The following is an 18,878-nucleotide window of genomic DNA, read 5'->3' on the forward strand; positions in this document are numbered from 1 at the left end:
TTCCCCCACTAATTGGTATTTTGACCAATCACATTAGATCTTTTTCAGAGCTGATATGATCAGTGTCTTAACAGCACGATTTGCCAAAGGCAGGATACTCTGAGCGCAGCCCAATCCAGAAATCTGGCAGTGGCTTCTGATTAAATTCAATTTTCACAGAACCGCTTGTTGCAATTTCAATGTGACTCATTCAGATATCAGTAAGTGGACTGGAGGCAGGGCATGAAAGGGATAACAAATCCAGTTGTTTGTGTCAATGAAACAAATATCAGTATTGAGCTGCCTGTGTAAATGCAGCCTTAGTTTGAGACAAAAAAAGATTTGAATCATCTCTCAAAATGGATCTCAAAAGTATTTATTGCACAAAACACAACAGAAATAAGAAAGTAAGAAATCCAAATCTGGGATTTTTTTTATTTATTAATATCCAAAACATAAACATGACAAGATAAAACTAGGGTTAAGTCTTATTTCAGTTAGAAATTTGATATTTATAAGCACATCGATGTTGAACCCAAAACCTTTTCCAGATAACTTTCAGCTCATGAAGAAAGAATGTTGAAAAGAAAGCAGGCACAAAAATGAAAAATTTAGCAGAAAATGTGCATTTTTAAAAATGTCATAGTATTAATAAAAAAATATTAATTTGTTGACATTCTCAAAAGTCACTCAATGTAAATTACAGCTCATTGCCATTGAAGGCACCCCATTGCAGTCAAATGGTTAAAAAAATTCATGTTGAGGTCAGTCAAGAGTTTCATACATTGAATGGCTCCCCAGGTTACATCAATGCTTCAACACTTCAGTCAGCATTAAACTGCATACGAAAATAGAGATGAAGATGATACGGTATCAGAGAACCACAGTTCATCGGCTGGCTGAATTCATTGGACTGAAGCTTTAAGACTGCCTTGTGTGGGTCACTATGCTCATCTCCAACCTAAAAAAAGGAAATTGTAAAGTGTTTCACTGTAAATGCTGTGTAAATGCTGTGTTTCACTTTACAATGACATTTCCTCCCGCTTGCAGTGTGCAGAAAGAGACACAGGCGGAAGGATCCCAAAAACATTTTACAAACAAAAACACTGAAGTGCATTCAACCCACCATCTCCATTGTCTGAGATGTCACCGTACTCCCTTTCTCGTTCTCGGGTGTGATACAAATGTGAATGAAAGACATAAAGCCACTGTCAGTAAAAAAATGTGTAAACTATCTATGCAATAAATAGCCTAATAAGGGCACATGTCGATATACAGTATTATCAGAACCTACATTTCCCTTGGTTTGACCTTTAAGCTCATTTCAAAGTAGCACACAAACAACTGCATTTCTTTCCATAGCAAGCACATAATACTGCAACTAGGCAGAGAGTACGGGACACACACACACACACACACCCATCTTTAAAAAAAAACCTCTCCAAGTGCATCTGATACCTCAGATCAGTGTCATGCTAGACAGGTACTATATGGGTAAACATGTGCCCAACAGGGAGCTATGCAGACTCAAAGCTGTATGACTTGGAGAGACAGGATGTTGTTATAAATGGTGAGGAGAATCCCTCCCTGCTGTTTTTCGGACCAGAAAGAGCTGATGTAGCAGTACTCATTGTCCGGAGTCCATGACCTACAGAAACAACCTCTGTTCCCCAGTTCCATTTGGCACATGGAAATGTACAGCTGGTTAATAAGATAATATTTGCACTTACGGTGTCCCACAGTGTAGAGCACTAACACAAAATGCCTCTAAGGAGACAGAAAAGCCTCAAGACAGGTAGAAAATACAAAACAGTGTAAATAACTTCCCGGGCACAAAAACAACAAAATGGAGTGATAGAAAATAGTTCCCCAGTGCATCCTCTATAGTGGAGCACCTTTGCGTACATCACAATGTACATTGTTTTAGTGTTAAAGGGGCAATCAGCAGTAGTTACAATAAAACGTCCTCACTGCCAGTTTCAATAAAAATCTGAGGGATGGGACTGGAGAATTGTAACCAAATTCATAGCCAGAACAATGGATGCAAGGACTGATCATCCATGAAATCAATATTACAGTTTTAACCATGTTGAGGAGATATAGTTTGTTTACATTTACAAAGCTTATATTTGTGTTCTGATGGGGTACGACAGCTTATGAAGCATTTATAAGTTGTATTCTTCAAGAATCAATTTGTACATTGAACTGCAATTGAATTGACAAGTCCTAAAATGTATGTAGCAACTGCAGATTGCCCCTTTAACATCTCTGTACAGACGGCATAGTTTCTCCCCACACTTTTACCTCGTCTGACAAAGGCACAAATGTCTCTCAAACAAGTACTGTTCCTAAAAATCAGATAACACTTCAAGCAATCATAGGTTACACTAGTAGAGTAAAGAAGGGGTTACTTTTTTACTTTACATTGTTAGTCGACACCGCTGTAAATGCTCTTTTTGTTTGTGTGTTAAACATTCTCAAACTGGAACTATCTGAACTGTTTCAGTGCGTCCTGTGTGTCATCCTCTGTGCTCTCATCTCTTTGGTTCCTCCAACGACGCGTACTCCTTCAGAAACTTGATGTGGAAATCCCGGAGCTTCTCCAGGAGCACCTTCAGCTTCTCTGTCGTGGGCAGAATGGTCATTCTAGGGGGAAATCATATGTAAGACAACGAGGCAGGTCATCTCAGATACCCAGAAGTTAAATTCTCGCGCATGTTGTTACACGTAAATCTCTCCACGAGAGATTACTTAGCGGGCAAAAGACAGACAGGGAGGAAGAGATCAATGCAAAGTAAACACAGCATCTGGAAGATATACAAATAGAGCTGGAATGAAAGGAGGCCAGCTATTCAGTTAGCTCCTCTCCGGCTAGTGTAATATTTGCAATTTCCAGCTCAGTTAAATCTTTTTAGTTCACTTATGCAAGCGAGATGTCAGTGCCTGACCAATTTGAGCCTGGTAGACGTGGCACTGTAATGATTAGGTTACAATGCGTCAATGTACAGTTTAAGTCTGAAGTTTACGTACACCTTAGCCAAATACATTTAATCTCAGTATTTCACCATTTTTGACATTTAATCCTAGTAAAAATTCCCTGTTTTAGGTCAGTTAGGATCACCACTTTATTTTAAGAATGTGACATGTTAGAATAATAGTTGAGAGAATTCATGTGCAGTTGAAAACCGTAGTCTGGCTTTTTCATGGCGGTTTTGGAGCAGTGGCTTCTTCCTTGCTGAGCGGCCTTTCAGGTTATGTCGATATAGGACTCGTTTTACTGAGGATATAGATACTTTCGTACCTGTTTCCTCCAGCATCTTCACAAGGTCCTTTGATGTTGTTCTGGGATTGATTTGCACTTTTCTCACCAAAGTACGTTCATCTCTAGGAGACAGAACGCATCTCCTTCCTGAGCAGAATGATGGCTGTGTGGTCCCATGGTGTTCATACTTGCGTGCTATTGTTTGTACAGATGAATGTGGTACCTTCAGGCGTTTGGAAATTGCTCCCAAGGATTAACCAGACTTGTGGAGGTCTACAATTTATTTTCTGAGGTCTTGATTGATTTCTTTTGATTTTCCCATGATATAAAGCAAAGAGGCACTGAGCTTGAAGGTAGGGCTTGAAATGCATCCACAGGCACACCTCCAATTGACTCAAATGATGTCAATTAGTCTATCAGAAGCTTCTAAAGCCATGACACCATTTTCTGGAATTTTCCAAGCTGTTTAAAGGCACAGTCAACTTAGTGTATGTAAACTTCTGACCCATTGGAATTGTGATACAGTGAATTATAAGTGAAATAATCTGTCTGTAAACAATTGTTGGAAAAAGTTTTAATGACTCCAACCTAAGTGTATGTAAACTACCGACTACAACTATAGATCACTAGCTACTGTCACATTCTGATTTAAATCCAACTGGTGAATCAGGACAAACAAAACACTGTCGTCACGGACATCTTTCTGAAAGGCTTCTCTGAATGATTGTCTTTGTAAATGTATGACGCAATGTTTCCACTATTTGAACAGTTACCTGAAGTGATACGTCCCTTCCCTCTGGCCGAAGCCACTGCCTGGAACGAGGCAGATGCCAGTCTCCTCAAGCAGTCTCAGACAGTACATCATGTCAGGAGATATTCCCAGGGACTGCAGAAGAGAGACACACTTAAAAAAAAAACGTTTTTCTAGTTTTGGGTGTGGAGGCATATAATTATATGCCAATTTGTTGTCAGCTGCACAGTACCTACACCATGCAAGTTTTATGCGTGAGTTGAGAAGTGACAAATTCACTAATGGGTGTAGAAAGGAATCACATTTCAGCGGTAGTTTTCTAGATGGGTGTTAGGTGAACAGACCATGGCCTCCTCCACAGCTCGTGGGGGGATGAAAATGCGTGGGAAGGCGTACATGGCTCCCTGCACAGGGTTACATTTTATCCCAGGCACCGTGTTGAGGATCTGCTCAGTCATCTGGGCCTTCTCAGCCAGAGCTCCAAGCACAGCACTCTTCTCCTGGAAGACAACACGCATACACAACACAGAGGTCAAACATCGGTCATGGATGGCAATCAAAACTGAATACTAACAAATGAACCCCCCACCACCACATTGAATGACAGACCTTGTGGAACTGGAGATAGGAGGGTTCGTGTGGCAGAGGAGGGTTGACGATGACATCCATGGCAGCCTGTCCAGAGACAGGGGGACACAGTCGAACAGAAAGCAGCTTCACCAGCTGGGCCTTGACCTCCAGGTCGAGGTTGAGAACCTCCATATAGCCCCCTCTAAACCCACACCTGTAGGGGAGGAGGACAGAGGAGAGGGGAGCGTTAGTGTTGGGTTCACAGTCACACGCAATAGAACCAAATTGGACTTTATCCCAGATCAAATCAACCATGGCAAGGATAATCCCATGAGCCAGTCAGTCTGCATTCCAAGGGCATCATTTTTTGGGGGGGAGGGGGCCTGGTAGCCTTGTGATTTTAGCCAACCCGTCTGACATTTATACAAGCATGACAACGCAAATCAGAGTTGGCTAAAGCACAGCATGGACCCGTTTCCCATGGCAACATGGCGTACTAACACAAAGGCTAACATTTTATAGTGTTCTTGTAGATCAAATACATGAGACTAAGGCGCTATACGAGCTGGACAGCCTGTTACGGATACATAGGAGAGTGTAATGTACATCAGTGACTACTTATGGGGGTCAGACAGAGAATTCAGAGTGAGCACAGACAACGTGTGGTGTTTTAAGGGTACTTTGGGGGAAATAGTGACCCCGTGCGAGGGGCACGTGGATGTGAATACTCACTCTCCTGAGTAGCCTTTGGAGGTGGAGTGAAATGAGGCCAGCTCGACAGTGTTGAAGTACTCAGGGCCCATCTCATAGAGCACCTTCTTAAAGGAGTGGAACTGACAGTCTGGGGAGTACACGTTGTCCTGATACACCTGGACACACACATAGGTGGATTACATCAATGGAGAATTGATACTTCTCATAGGACTGGAAAAGGAGAGAAATAGTCCGCGTCCATTCAGTTCAATACACCATGGTAGTTGGAAACAGCAAACAATTACCTCATCGGACATAACAAACAGATTCTCCTCATAGGCAAAGTGGAGGACTTCCTCGATGCACTTCTTACTCTGCACTTGACCTGGATATTGCCAGAGAGAAAGAAAGGAGAGGGGAGGGAGAGTGGTCACCACAGGTGCTGAAAATGAGAACATGGGAAACTCTACATGGGCCTTCCATCTGTACAGGGGACGCCATGACTACAAAGACAGCATGTACTGCATTATGGAGGCAGCTGGAAACCAGAGGACCACAGTATTGCTTCACGGACGGTTACTAGCCTGCCGGATGCGATTCACGTGGTACACAGTGAGGGAGAACTGTGACACACTGGTCTGGACAGGAGCCCGTTCTTAGTGCACATAAGTTGGCTTGAGCTTTGATTGTGTGGCTGTTAATGTTGGTGTTTGAGTGAGAAAGAGGCGAACCAATCACTCACACAAAAAAAGCACAGCCCCCTTCATTGTCAACACATCTTGCCTACAACCTTATGGAGCCTTTCCAGACTCTGAAGTCAGGAAGACTTAAAGTTAGGTGTCAGACAGACTATTAAGTTACAGCTATTGTAAAAGGGAGTCCAATTCCTTTACCCTAACGTCAACTTGTGAAGACAGATCCCGTTTCCTATGCAGGCTATCAACACCCATCAGCTACCCTACATGACACAGAAGAGTAGAGGGGGTTCCACATATAATATCTTACACAACCTGACATCATGACCCTTGGCCTGCTTGTTTCAATGGTGGTACAGTATCAACATAAGCTGCCTCTTAAAGTTAATCATCATGCTTATTAGCCTTATGGGATATGGTAAACATTTGCAACATATAGATTTGAGATGATCATGCTTGGATATGGTGGACACTGGTCTTTAGTGTGGTGGACACTGGTCTTTGGTGTGGTGGACACTGGTCTTGGATGTGGTGGACACTGGACTTGAATGTGGTGGACACTGGACTTGAATGTGGTGGACACTGGACTTGAGTGTGGTGGACACTGGTCTTGGGTGTGTGTGATACTGGTCTTGGGGGTGTGTGATACTGGTCTTTAATGTGTTGAACAGTCACATTACATAAGTAACCTAATCTCATTGTTCTGGCTGGCAAGACCCACCGGTAGGGTTGCCTGGATTGATGATGCAGATGACTCTGGGGTGACAGTGCTCCTTTGCAGCCTGGTAGGCTCTGTGTAGCTCGTTGATATCCAGGGCCCAGCAGTTGTCCTCGTCCAGGTAGTAGTTGATCTGAACGGCCTCCATCTCAGAGATGGCTGCAGAGTACAGGGGGTACTGAGGGATGGGGATCATCACACCACTCCTGGACCGGCCCTGGCCCGACACCAGCATCTTCAAGATGCTCTACGGTCAGATGAGAATATCGTTGCACAACATCAACAACGAGTAGGAAAGCATCCCAAATGAAAACGATAATGATTATAAGAGGGGAAAAAAACATGAAAATACCTAATAAATCCAATTAACTTTCAGTGACAGCTCAGACTAAACAAAGACCAACCAACTCTCTTTTGTTTGTTAGAAGATTATTTGAAAGGGTCAAGAACTAAAGACTTACCACGATGCCATCACTAGCTCCGGTGGTGAGGTAAATATTGTCCCAGTCGGCAGGCACACCCTTATCCCGTTGCTCGATGTAGACAGCAATGTCCTGCCGAATACAGTCCACTCCCTGGCTGGCACTGTACGACCCTGGAGTTAAAACACACACCATATGGTATAAACTCTGGATTTGTTTTTTATGTTTGTTTTTTATGTTCCGTTTCAGGAAATAAATGAGAGCTTAGATAACTTCAACGTGCATACACTTTCTAGCTCCGCTGTACCATGCAGTTTTAAATGAACTATTAGGCATATCTTGCAGCAACAGTAGGTCACAGAAAGAATGTTTCAAATGCATATTGTTGTAACCAAAACAATGCTAAGGTTCTGCATTTTTCAGGTCACAATGTCATTAGAGCTTAACTTAGCATCCTGTTCTTTGTCAGTGAGACAATTCTGAACGCAACCATGCACAGGAGGCCAAAGCTCCTACTTGGTCAGCTTATAAACCTATATTATTAGGCTATTTCAACACAGGAATGTGAGTACAGTGCACTCAGACAGACAGGCACACAGTACACACCCAAGCTCTGTCCCCCACAGCCCTGTAGAATGCGACGGGCACGTTGTTTGGCATCCTCCGGGAAAGTAGAGCTGTCCAACAGCTCTGGGAATGAGCAGAGAGCCACCACCTGAACATAAAGACAGGAGGTGTTAATGTGAACTTCACCCCCGTCAAGACACACAGACACTTTCACAATTTAATATGCCAATTTATTTGACATATTATGTAAATAGCTTTACATAAGCATCCCAGGTGAACCAGCAGGAGGAAAGTGACTAAAGTTATCCTTCCATACAATCATGTTGACAGTTCTAAAGGAATTTATGATTCCTGTATGTAGCCTTTGTTGCATGTAAGGACTGGTATGTGAGGCGGAGGAAAATACATGGTGTTACACAATGACAGCCATAAAATAAGCCACTTAAAAATGGTCTTCCGGGTGGCGCAGTGGTTAAGGGCGCTGTACTGCAGCGCCAGCTGTGCCATCAGAGACTCTGGGTTCGCGCCCAGCTCTGTCGCAACCGACCGGGAGATCCGTGGGGCGGTGCACAATTGGCCTAGCGTCGTTCAGGTTAGGGAGGGTTTGGCCGGTAGATATCCTTTTCTCATCACGCACCAGCGACTCCTGTAGCCGGCCGGGCGCTAAACCAAGGTTGCCAGGTGCACGGTGTTTCCTCCGACACATTGGTGCAGCTGGCTTCCGGGTTGGATGCTCGCTTTGCGGCTTGGTTGGGTTGTGTATCGGAGGACGCGTGACTTTCAACCTTCGTCTCTCCTGAGCCCGTACGGGAGTTGTAGCGATGAGACAAGATAGTAGCTACTAAAACAATTGGATACCACAAAATTCCATTTCACCAATATGAAGTTGGTTGTTTTGTAACAAAACCGATGCATATGCAACTATGGTGCAAAACAGACGGGGTTGACTTAGATTGTGGACAACATGTAAACTATATTTAGTCTCCAATGTTTATTAAACTATATTTAGTCTCCAATGTTTATTGAAAACAAATGAATTTGCACAATGAGCACTTGTCCCAAATATATCGTTACAGTTGTTGGATAGCTAGCTAGCGAATTTTTGCCATATTAGCATCGACATGAAATAAGTCAAAACAAGATATCAAGAGCAAGATAAAATTTGCTGAAACGTGCCTCCTACAATTCCCCACATGGCAGCTTCTTGCCATCTGACTGTTCAGAATCATAACTCACAGCTTCCGGATCAATACATGCGCGCGCATCATTTTCTTGACGTTGGCCAATCCGTCAATAGAAGGCAAGTGTAGCCTAGCCACAAGTAATTTACACAATCTGTTCTGTGTTTATTTGTTCGCAGTGTAGTTGCTAAGTGGTGTAGAGTATGTTTGCAGATGAGATTTAGAACAGAACCTTTGACCACAGTAAAATAGGCAGCATGACATTAGCACACAGGTTCTATGGTTCCAGAGGAGGAAATATTGGGGAGTGGGGCCAGGGACACAAGTCACCTTGGACAGTGACATAGCAGTGGCATTGACTGGCATCAACAAATCTTGCTGCCTTCCAAGCTACTGAATCACATGGAAAGTTTTACGACAGTTCCATGGACACACTGCTCTGCACACAATGTCATTGGCAACTGACAGATTTACTTTCAAGCCACCTGACAACGCAAGTTTATTAGAGACAAAGTAAGATGGGCGGTGCAGAGTTAGGCTTTATAGAACTACTCAAATTAGGCAAAATAGACTTCACATAATGGTACTTCAACAATATAACATTTAAAAAACAGGCCTGCTGGTACAGCTAGCCGAATAGTTCAAGTTCAAGCATTGGGGCTATTATTTTAATGATAATGGAAGACCTGGAGTGAGCTGCCCTGAGGGCGAATGTAGCCCTGGGCGATATGGCCTAAACTTATGGACGATTCACGAGATATAAACACAATGCATTCGGGAAAGTATTCAGACCCTGTGACTTTTACCACATTTTGTTACGTTACAGTCTTATTCTAAAACTGATATACCCCCCCCCCCCCCCCCAATCAATGTACCCACAATACCCCATAATGGAAAAGCAAAAACAAATGTAAAAAAGCAAAAATCAAATGTATTACAAATAAAAAACTGAAATATCACATTTACATAAGTATTCAGACACTTTACTCAGTACTTTGTTGAAGCACCTTTGGCAGCGATCACACCCTCGAGTCTTAATAGGTATGACTCTACAAGCTTGGCACACCTGTATTCCGGAAGTTTCTCCCATTATTCTCTGCAGATCCTCTCAGGCTTTGTCAAGTTGGATGGGGAGCGTCGCTGCACAGCTATTTTCAGGTCTCTCCGGAGATGTTGGATCAGGTTAAAGTTGTGGTTCTGACTGGGCCACTCAAGGACATTCAGAGACTTGTCCCGAAGCCACTCCGGCGTTGTCTTGGCTATGTGCTTAGGGTCGTTGTCCTGCTTGGAAGGTGAACCTTCGCCCCCAGTCTAAGGTCCTGAGTGCACTGGAGCAGGTTTTCATCAAGGATCTCTCTGTACTTTGCTCCATCTTTCCCTTGATTCTGACTAGTTTCCCAGTCCCGCTGAAAAACATCCCCACAGCATGACGCTGCCACCACTATGCTTCACCGTAGGGATGGTGCCAGGTTTCCTCCAGACGTGACACTTGGCATTCAGGCCAAAGAGTTCAATCTTGGTTTCATCAGACCAGAGAATCGTGTTTCTCAATCTTTACATTTCAAGTTTAGCCAACTTCGATCTATTTGCTTGCTAACAAGGTAGAAGAGTTGAAGCGTTATGAACACACCATTCTGTCTGTCTTCAACTGTTTTTAATTCTCAGAATGAGAATGAGTTGCCAATTCCATTATTATTAGTGTTTTATGCTGATTGCACAGTTATAAAAACACATACTGGACAGCTAGTATAACAGTCTTTGGCTAAAATACTTATAGCGGTACATGGTACTGCAATGACGCGCGCAACAAATTGAGCATACATTTTCCAGAATCAATGTTCAGTGATACTCTTGTTTTAGTAGGGTCTGCTCTGCGCACAATTTGAAGAGTTGAGACAGGTTATCGTTAGAAAGGTTAACTTCTCTAGTACAGTAAAATAATGTCTCAATGCGTTTCGGTGTCCATTTTTCCTTCAGTATCCTTACTTTAAAAAATAAAATAAATAAAAAACTCTACATAGTTGAGAAACGGCTCCTAAGTAAGAATTTCATAGCAAGGTTCAATCCTGTTGTATTTGGCGGATGTGACAAATAAAAATTGTTTTGACCAATTCTGTTGAACCAAACCTCAAATAGCGAGTTGAATCCGCTTGTCAGAGAGGAAGAAGTGATCTCTCATCTTTGTTGACGTGAGTGGCGGGGAGGGGGGGGCTTGGTGTGTTTGTGTATATTGGAAGGTGCACAGCTTACAAGTCATTGCACACAGCAAAGAATGAGCAAATGAGACGAGACCAAAAAGAAAACGTGAGAATAAGCAGACATAAACTCTCATTGAAAAAAATATATATAAACTTGATTCTTGAGATATAGGCATTTGGAAGATCATACATAAATTATAAATAATTCAATATAGCCCAGCCCTAGTCGATTGCTATAACAATGTGGAGCACAAGACTGGACATAGTGTAGCCCCTTCTCTGGAATGTGCACTTTCACGAGAAGAGACCATACTCTGTGCTCATACCGATAGCCTATCCAACACAAATTTGCTGGGTGGAATCCAACAGTAAGTCGAGTAAGAATATGCTTAATGTTTTTTTTAGATGCTTTTCTTCTAGAACACCAGATAGAGATAGGTAACACATTTTGTGCTGCTGTTAAGAAATGACTGTATTATTAAGTAGTAATGAATGTGATTCCATTTCCAACCTCTCCATGAGCCGAGGACGTTCCTCTAAATGTTTCAGAGTGCAAATAGTAGCCTAAACAAAACAGTAGATGTGCACCCTCATCAGCCAAACTGATGCCCAGCCAAGGATGACTGATTTAGTAATTTGGAATAAACAGATAGTCGTCCTGACAGAATATTTCCTTAGCAAGATCACCGAATCAACAGTCCAGTTAGAGAGGGTGATAATGGAATTAGAAGTCTATTTGACCTTGTGGTGGTAGGACAGGTGATGTAAATATGACTTTTCAAGACAACACTTTTCCTGACCCATCCCTGCCCCTCACCTGACGGAGAAAGGTGATTGGCTTCTGCCCCATGGCATGCGAATCTCCAATGTTGGCTTTGATGACCTCAGTGAAGGGGTGTTTCTGACCCTGGAGAGAAAAAAAGTACAATTTAGATTCACGTTGAGAGAAAATGAGAACTTTGTAAATACCTCTGCACATATGAATAAATAAATAAATAGTTCAATACAAATACATATGAAAAACTATACTCAACAAAAATATAAAATGCAACAATTTCAAAGATTTTGCTTAGTTGCAGTTCATATAAGGAAATCAACCTTAATCTATGGATTTCACATGACTGGGCATGGGCGCAGCCATGGGTGGGCATAGGCCCACCTACTTGGGAGCCAGGACGATCCACTAGGGAGCCAGGCCCAGACAATCAGACTGGTGTCTGGTCTCAGACAATCCCAAAGGTGAAGAAGCCGGATGTGGAGGTCCTGGGCTGGCATGGTTACACGTGATATGCGGTTGTGAGGCCGGTTTTACGTACTGACAAATTCTCTAAAATGACATTGGAGGCGGCTTATGGTAGAGAAATTAACATTAAATTCACTGGCAACAGCTCTGATGGTCATTCCTGCAGTCTGCATGCCAAATGCATGCTCCCTCAACTTGAGACATCTGTGGCATTGTGTTGTGTGACAAAACTGCATTTTAGAATGGCCTTTTATTGTCCCCATCACAAGGTGCAGCTGTGTAATGATCATGTTGTTTAATCAGCTTCTTGTCAGGTGGATAGATTATCTTGAGACGGATGAAATGCTCACTAACAGGGATTTAAACAAATTTGTGCACACGGTTTGAGAGAAATTAGCTTTTTGTGCAAATGGAACATTTCTGGTTTCATTATTTCAGCTCATGAAACATGGGACCAGCACTTTAAACATTGCATTTATATTTTGTTCAGTGTAGTGCTGATCTAAGTAGGCTATTCTTTCTATCAGCGTAACTGTTGAGGCAGATTTAGGCCTACAAGACAGAAAAGTATATTAGATGAGTTGTCACAGCAAGTGATGGATCAAATAATTACTCCTGTCAAGGTTGTGGTCTAAGAGCAAATACATTGCATGATTTTGCAAACTGGGGGTATATTGACAATCGGAAATCGGTATTTTGGGGTGCCGATTTATTTTAATATATACCTTTATTTAACTAGGCAAGTCAGTTAAGAACACATTCTTATTTTCAATGACGGCCTAGGAACGGTGGGTTAACTGCCTCGTTCAGGGGCAGAACGACAGATTATCACCTTGTCAGCTCGGGAGATTCAATCTTGCAACCTTACAGTTAACTAGTCCAACGCAATAACAACCTGCCTCTCTCTCGTTGCACTCCACAAGGAGACTGCCTGTTAGGCGAATGCAGTAAGCCAAGGTAAGTTGCTAGCTAGCATTAAACTTATCTTATAAAAAACAATCAATCATAATCATTAGTTAACTACACATGGTTGATGATATTGCTAGATATTATCTAGCGTGTCCTGCGTTGCATATAATCTGACTGAGCATATGTGAAATGACTAGCTAGTTAGCGGTGGTCCGCGCTAGTGGCGTTTCAATCAGTGACGTCACTTGCTATGAGACCTTGAGGAAGTGGTTCCCCTTGCTCTGCAAGGGCCGTGGCTTTTGTGGAGCGATGGGTAACGATGCTTCGAGGGTGACTGTTGACGTGTGCAGAGCGTCCCTGGTTCGCGCCCAGGTCGGGGCGAGGGGACGGACGTAAAGTCTATACTGTTACACATACAAGCATACAAGTATCTAAGTATCTGACTGAGCGGTGGTAGGCAGAAGCAGGCGCGTAAACATTAATTCAAAACTATGCGTTTTGCCAGCAGCTCTTCATTGTGCGTCAAGCATTGCGCTGTTTATGACTTCAAGCCTATCAACTCCCGAGATTAGGCTGGTGTAACCGAAGTGAAATGGCTAGCTAGTTAGCACGGGCTAATAGTGTTTCAAACATCACTCGCTCTGAGCCTTGCAGTGGTTGTTTCCCTTGCTCTGCATGGGTAACGCTGCTTCGAGGGTGGCTGTTGTCGATGTGTTCCTGGTTCGAGCCCAGGGAGGAGCGAGGAGAGGGACGGAAGCTATACTGTTACACTGGCTATACTAAAGTGCCTATAAGAACATCCAATAGTCAAAGGTTAATGGAAATACAAATGATATAGAGAGATATAGTCCTATAATTCCTATTATAACTACAACCTAAAACTTCTTACCTGGGAATATTGAAGACTCATGTTAAAAGGAACCACCAACTTTCATATGTTCTGAGCAAAGAACTGAAACGTTAGCACATATTGCACTTTTACTTTCTTCTCCAACACTTTGTTTTTGCATTATTTAAACCAAATTGAACATGTTTCATTATTTACTTGAGGCTAAATTGATTGTATTGATGTATTATATTAACTTAAAATAAGTGTTCATTCAGTATTGTTGTAATTGTCATTATTACAAATAAAGAAATAAAAAATTTGGCAGATTAATCGGAAGCGGCTTTTTCAGTCCTCCAATAATCGGTATCGGCGTTGAAAAATCATAATTGGTCGACCTCTAATTGACACCATCCTTTACATGATGTATTAGCCTAACCTAAGTGCTGTAGTCCTAAAATGTCATTTTAATGGCCCTGCGGTGGCCCAGTATCTAAATCATATTTTGACAAGAGTAAGCAGGGGACATAACAAAGCGACTCACCCTAGTGTGGTCTTGTATATGTCAGGGTGGTACACGGATCATGTGCTCCTACCAGCCCCTAGGAAGGCACCTGTTTCAGGGCTATTATTAGTTGAACTACCTTTGCCCAAGGCACACATCAATCAACTTTATACAACATGACAGAGAAACAAGCGAGTGTAAGACTCAAGTGAAAGAAGAGTAGTGGGAGTAGATTTTGAGTAGTGGGAGTAGACTTTGAAGACTGGCTTTCATTCAACTAGAGTGTGGGCTATAGGTCAGTCACAGCATCAGTCTGAATGAATGAATTCCAGTTCACTGATCTTGTAGGTCATATAATTACATGTAAATAAAAGGATATCTGTGTTGTAGCTCATAGTCATCATTAAAAGTAAACTAGCCTAAACAACCCCACACAACAGTCTGGATCACAAGTGGTCCTTGCCTGATATTAATGTAAAGGCATCACTAAACAGCACAACGGTGTACATGAAAAACAGTTGAGCTAAAGGTTAGTTACTAGTAACTAGTAACTTTGGTTGAGCTTTCACTGGCAAAGTTCGTCATTGCCTGGGAATCAGATGGCGCCTTCTTGCATTTTTCTGTGTTTGATTCTGAATCCAAAAAGGTACTTGCACAGTTGAACTATCTCTGTTGCAGGTGCATGGTAACAATAGAATAACATGAAAGAAAATAGAAGCCACGATCACTGTTCTTTATTAAGCTTTACGTATCGGCCTCAAGGCATTTGTCAGAGCATTTTTTCCCAGAGTGTATGATTCTGGAAATGGACCTCTCAGGTCCTATTTAAGCCGAAATGTTGAATATAATAAAATGAGTTTACTCTACTGGCTGTCTGCGTCGTTGGTCCTTTTGCTGGTTGGAATTTGAGCCATATGAAAGTATTATTAGACCAACTTTTCAAAGCACCGAGTTGTGTTCACAATTATATCACTTGAAGCAGGCATAAAACCATGTAAACATGAGCACTGTACATGTTTGGCAAGTATGCATGCAAGTATTTACATAATGTGTGCATGCTTCAGGTGATAGTTATCTGAACGGACGACCAGTGCTTTGAAAAGTTGTGCTAAGACTTTCCTGTCGGTAGTCAAAGTCCTACCTGCAAAAGGACCAACTACGCAGATAACCGACAGAGTAACTTCAAATATAATTGTATTCAACATTCCGGTTTGCAGAGGACCGTTTCCAAATTCAAACAAAGAAAAATCCCGGACGGTAGATTGTCTAGTGGCCCCCAGTCAAAGCTCATCACTGCCAACTGCCACGTCCACGAGGGGGTACCACAAAGGTTGAGCAAGGATTGGCTCCTTATCACACACATACAAGCGGATGGATGCATCGCGACTCGAGGAGGATGATGCAACATTGTATCGGAACTGAGGGAAGACGCTACACACATAATTCTATATAAACTAGCAAGTAAGCTAACATTACTCCGCCATTTAACCAACTGTCGTCCACTATTCTAGTTTGTCATATAAAGCACGAGAGCACACATATCCATGACTAATCTTAGCTAGTTTGTTTGCTGGGGGGTTGCCGACGTTACGGCCGTGTAAATAGCTAGTTGCCAGTAAATGCTGGTTGCATGAGCTCGTAGAAAGCTCAACTATTGTTTTTTTTCCCTCGCTCGTTAGAATGATAGGCAAATATGTTGTTGTCACCTGTTGCAAGCCTCTCTCGATGTCACCAGCCTTTGTGACAATGGGTCCTCTCACAGCGTACTCCACCGCTTTCACTTGCGGATTGAGGGTGTCCATGGTCAGACTCTTTTCTCGCATCTTGCCATTCTCTCTTAAAACCACGGTTGCCTCCGCTGTACTGAATCTCTTCTGTCCATACTGTTCAACGGGTCCTTGTGTTTTGAGTCGTATGGACTGCACTAAACATGAGGTTTCCCAAGCCTTTGTCCGCACAAGGGCTGGAGACTGGTTAAAAACACGTGCAATCAATGATCTATTCGCCAAGTGCTGAAGTCGATGCATGATCTCAGAAGGTTATAGCTAGAAGAAGCACAGAAATTAATGACCGCTGAAAATGAAGAACGATAGTATGTGAGGAAGAGGCGATGCTCGAGGGATAACCGAGAGCGAAATCTGTATTCTCCAGCAGGTGGCGAAGTTGTGTTTTTTTCGCCATAACCAAGTGAGGAGTGTTCGTTTGGAGATCAAAGTGAGTGTCGAATTTGGTCTACAAAAATATGGCATAGCTTGATTGTGACGCGAGGCTTATTTAATCGAAAATGTGTTTCTTAATTGTTAGGTTGTTACGAGTGTACAGACATAAGTAGGACACGTGACACCCCGGCAAAAACAAACACTTTATACCAGAGTTATTCCTGTTCTTCAGATACGTATCTTCCCTCTCATTGGTTAGAATGGTCTCACCTGATCTTGCCTCATCCTGACTGCGTTCCATTTTTTAAGACATGTATTTTCATTGTTAGAGTAGCCACTTGAGTATCTGGTCAACATAATGGATAGTCTGTGGTAATATCACCCAATCAGGTTACATTTCTGTATGCAACGTTCTTGAAGGTTTGAATTTGCCAGAGTTAGGTTGAATTACCATTTCCCACACCTTCAATACTGGACTGCTAAGACTGTACAGGACGGCAAATGGAACTAGACAGCCACTGCAACACTGACTTTAAATGAATTGTTATGATCAAAAGTGAGGACTGCCTGCCAATATGATACCAAACCTGTGTCCGTGTCGTGTCAAAATGTGAATATATGTCAAAAAGTATTTGAGGTGGGTTTGTTTTTTATTTGGAGTTTGCACTTTTGGGACCATTCCATTGGTGCCAATTGTACCAGGCACACTACATCAAATGAAGCTAAAGTGTTTCTAAGTTGGGGGTTTTCTGACTGTTGATAATGGTGATAAATGATGCTGGCTCATCTAACCAGGCGGCGCTATCACCGGTCCTAGGTTGGTAACCGTTCTGTGAGCAAAATAGTTAGTTGAGTATTGGTCTTCATGATAGATAGTGGTGTAAATCAAATCCTAATAAATGACAAGTAAAGATTACATACTGTGTCCTCCAATTATATGTTGGTCTATTCAAGATACTACACTGACCATACACACTTTTTCTCAAATAAAACGCACCACACTTATTCACTTGGCTCGTTACTCAATCAATCCAACCAAACTACACTCAGCGCATGGGATGGGAGGTTAGCTGATTGGTCAACAAGCAGATAGTGCCATCTACTGGATACATGGTTGCACTGTGTTCTTACTGTCCTAATAACCTCGGGCCCCATTCAATCAAATCTATTTTTATTTGTCACATGCGCCGAATACAGCAGCTGTAGACCTTACGGTGAAATGCTTACTTACAGGCCCTTAACCAACAATGCAGTTCAATAAATAGAGTTAATAAAATATTTACTAAAGTCAAAAATAAAAAAGGTAACATACATTTACATAACAATAACGAGGCTATATTCAGGGGGAACCCGTACAGAATCAATGTGCGGGTGGTACAGGTTCGTCGAGGTCATTTGTAAAGGGGGGGGGGGGGTCAATGTAAATAGTCCAGTTACCGGTATGGGGAAATCCAGTTACCGGTATGGGGAAAAACAGTTACCTGTATGGGGATTCAGGGGAAGTAAAAGAGTGCCTCAATTAAAGGTAATTTTGCATCTCAATGAATTTCTTAAATTCTTCAAATAAAGGAAATACAATTCTCAAACTAAAGATACATGTTTTAGACAGTCATTGTAATATAGTAATAATACTGTCAACTTTTCAGATACACTGCAGAAAAGGTTAAGGAATTCTACATTTCTCATGAAATCAAATCAAATGTTTTTGGTCCCATACACGTGTTTAGCAGATGTTATTGCGGGTGTAGCGAAATGCTTGTGAATCGTTTACCGAGCGCCGGTACTAAAGTTGAAATTTATATTACCTAGCACATGAGAAAAACCATGTAAACACCTGTTAGTATACTTCTGTCTTGTGGACGGGTCATGAGCAAACGCATCTTGATTCCCACACACATAGACCTGTGTTTTGGAGTCGATTTAATAATACCTTCCTGCGGACAATTGGCAGAGTATGTTCAAGTATGATTTTATTCAACATTCGTGACAGACAAGGGACGTTTAGGCTTTTTTTCTATGTAAATGTGTGTGGCGTTGCCTACGCAAATGAAGGCGTCGACCACTTTAGTGACTACAGTTTCCTTTGCTATGCATGGAGGCCCATTGATCAGTCAGACTTCTTGGTTCTCATTGCCAGATTGCTGTCCTCAGTGTTTCTCAGGGCTGGATCAAATTGGAAGATTTTACTCTGAACGTTTAC

The 18,878-nt window shown here is 42.2% G+C and overlaps 1 protein-coding gene across 1 annotated transcript; it reads right to left on the reverse strand.

Moving 5' to 3' along the window:
* Positions 1-339: 339 nt before the first annotated feature.
* Positions 340-16,720, reverse strand: LOC124033862 (alanine aminotransferase 2-like). The gene is made up of 11 exons (XM_046346233.1): positions 16,226-16,720; positions 11,854-11,943; positions 7,697-7,805; positions 7,130-7,263; positions 6,672-6,915; positions 5,561-5,640; positions 5,295-5,431; positions 4,602-4,776; positions 4,337-4,492; positions 4,015-4,127; positions 340-2,625 (listed from the first exon to the last, which is right to left on the reverse strand). The coding sequence occupies exons 1-11, from the start codon at positions 16,544-16,546 to the stop codon at positions 2,514-2,516; spliced, it is 1,671 nt and encodes a 556-aa protein (XP_046202189.1). The 5' UTR covers positions 16,547-16,720; the 3' UTR covers positions 340-2,513.
* Between the last annotated feature and the right edge of the window lie 2,158 nt (positions 16,721-18,878).

This window comes from Oncorhynchus gorbuscha, linkage group LG04 (genome assembly GCF_021184085.1).
Source record: "Oncorhynchus gorbuscha isolate QuinsamMale2020 ecotype Even-year linkage group LG04, OgorEven_v1.0, whole genome shotgun sequence".
NCBI lineage: Eukaryota > Metazoa > Chordata > Actinopteri > Salmoniformes > Salmonidae > Oncorhynchus > Oncorhynchus gorbuscha.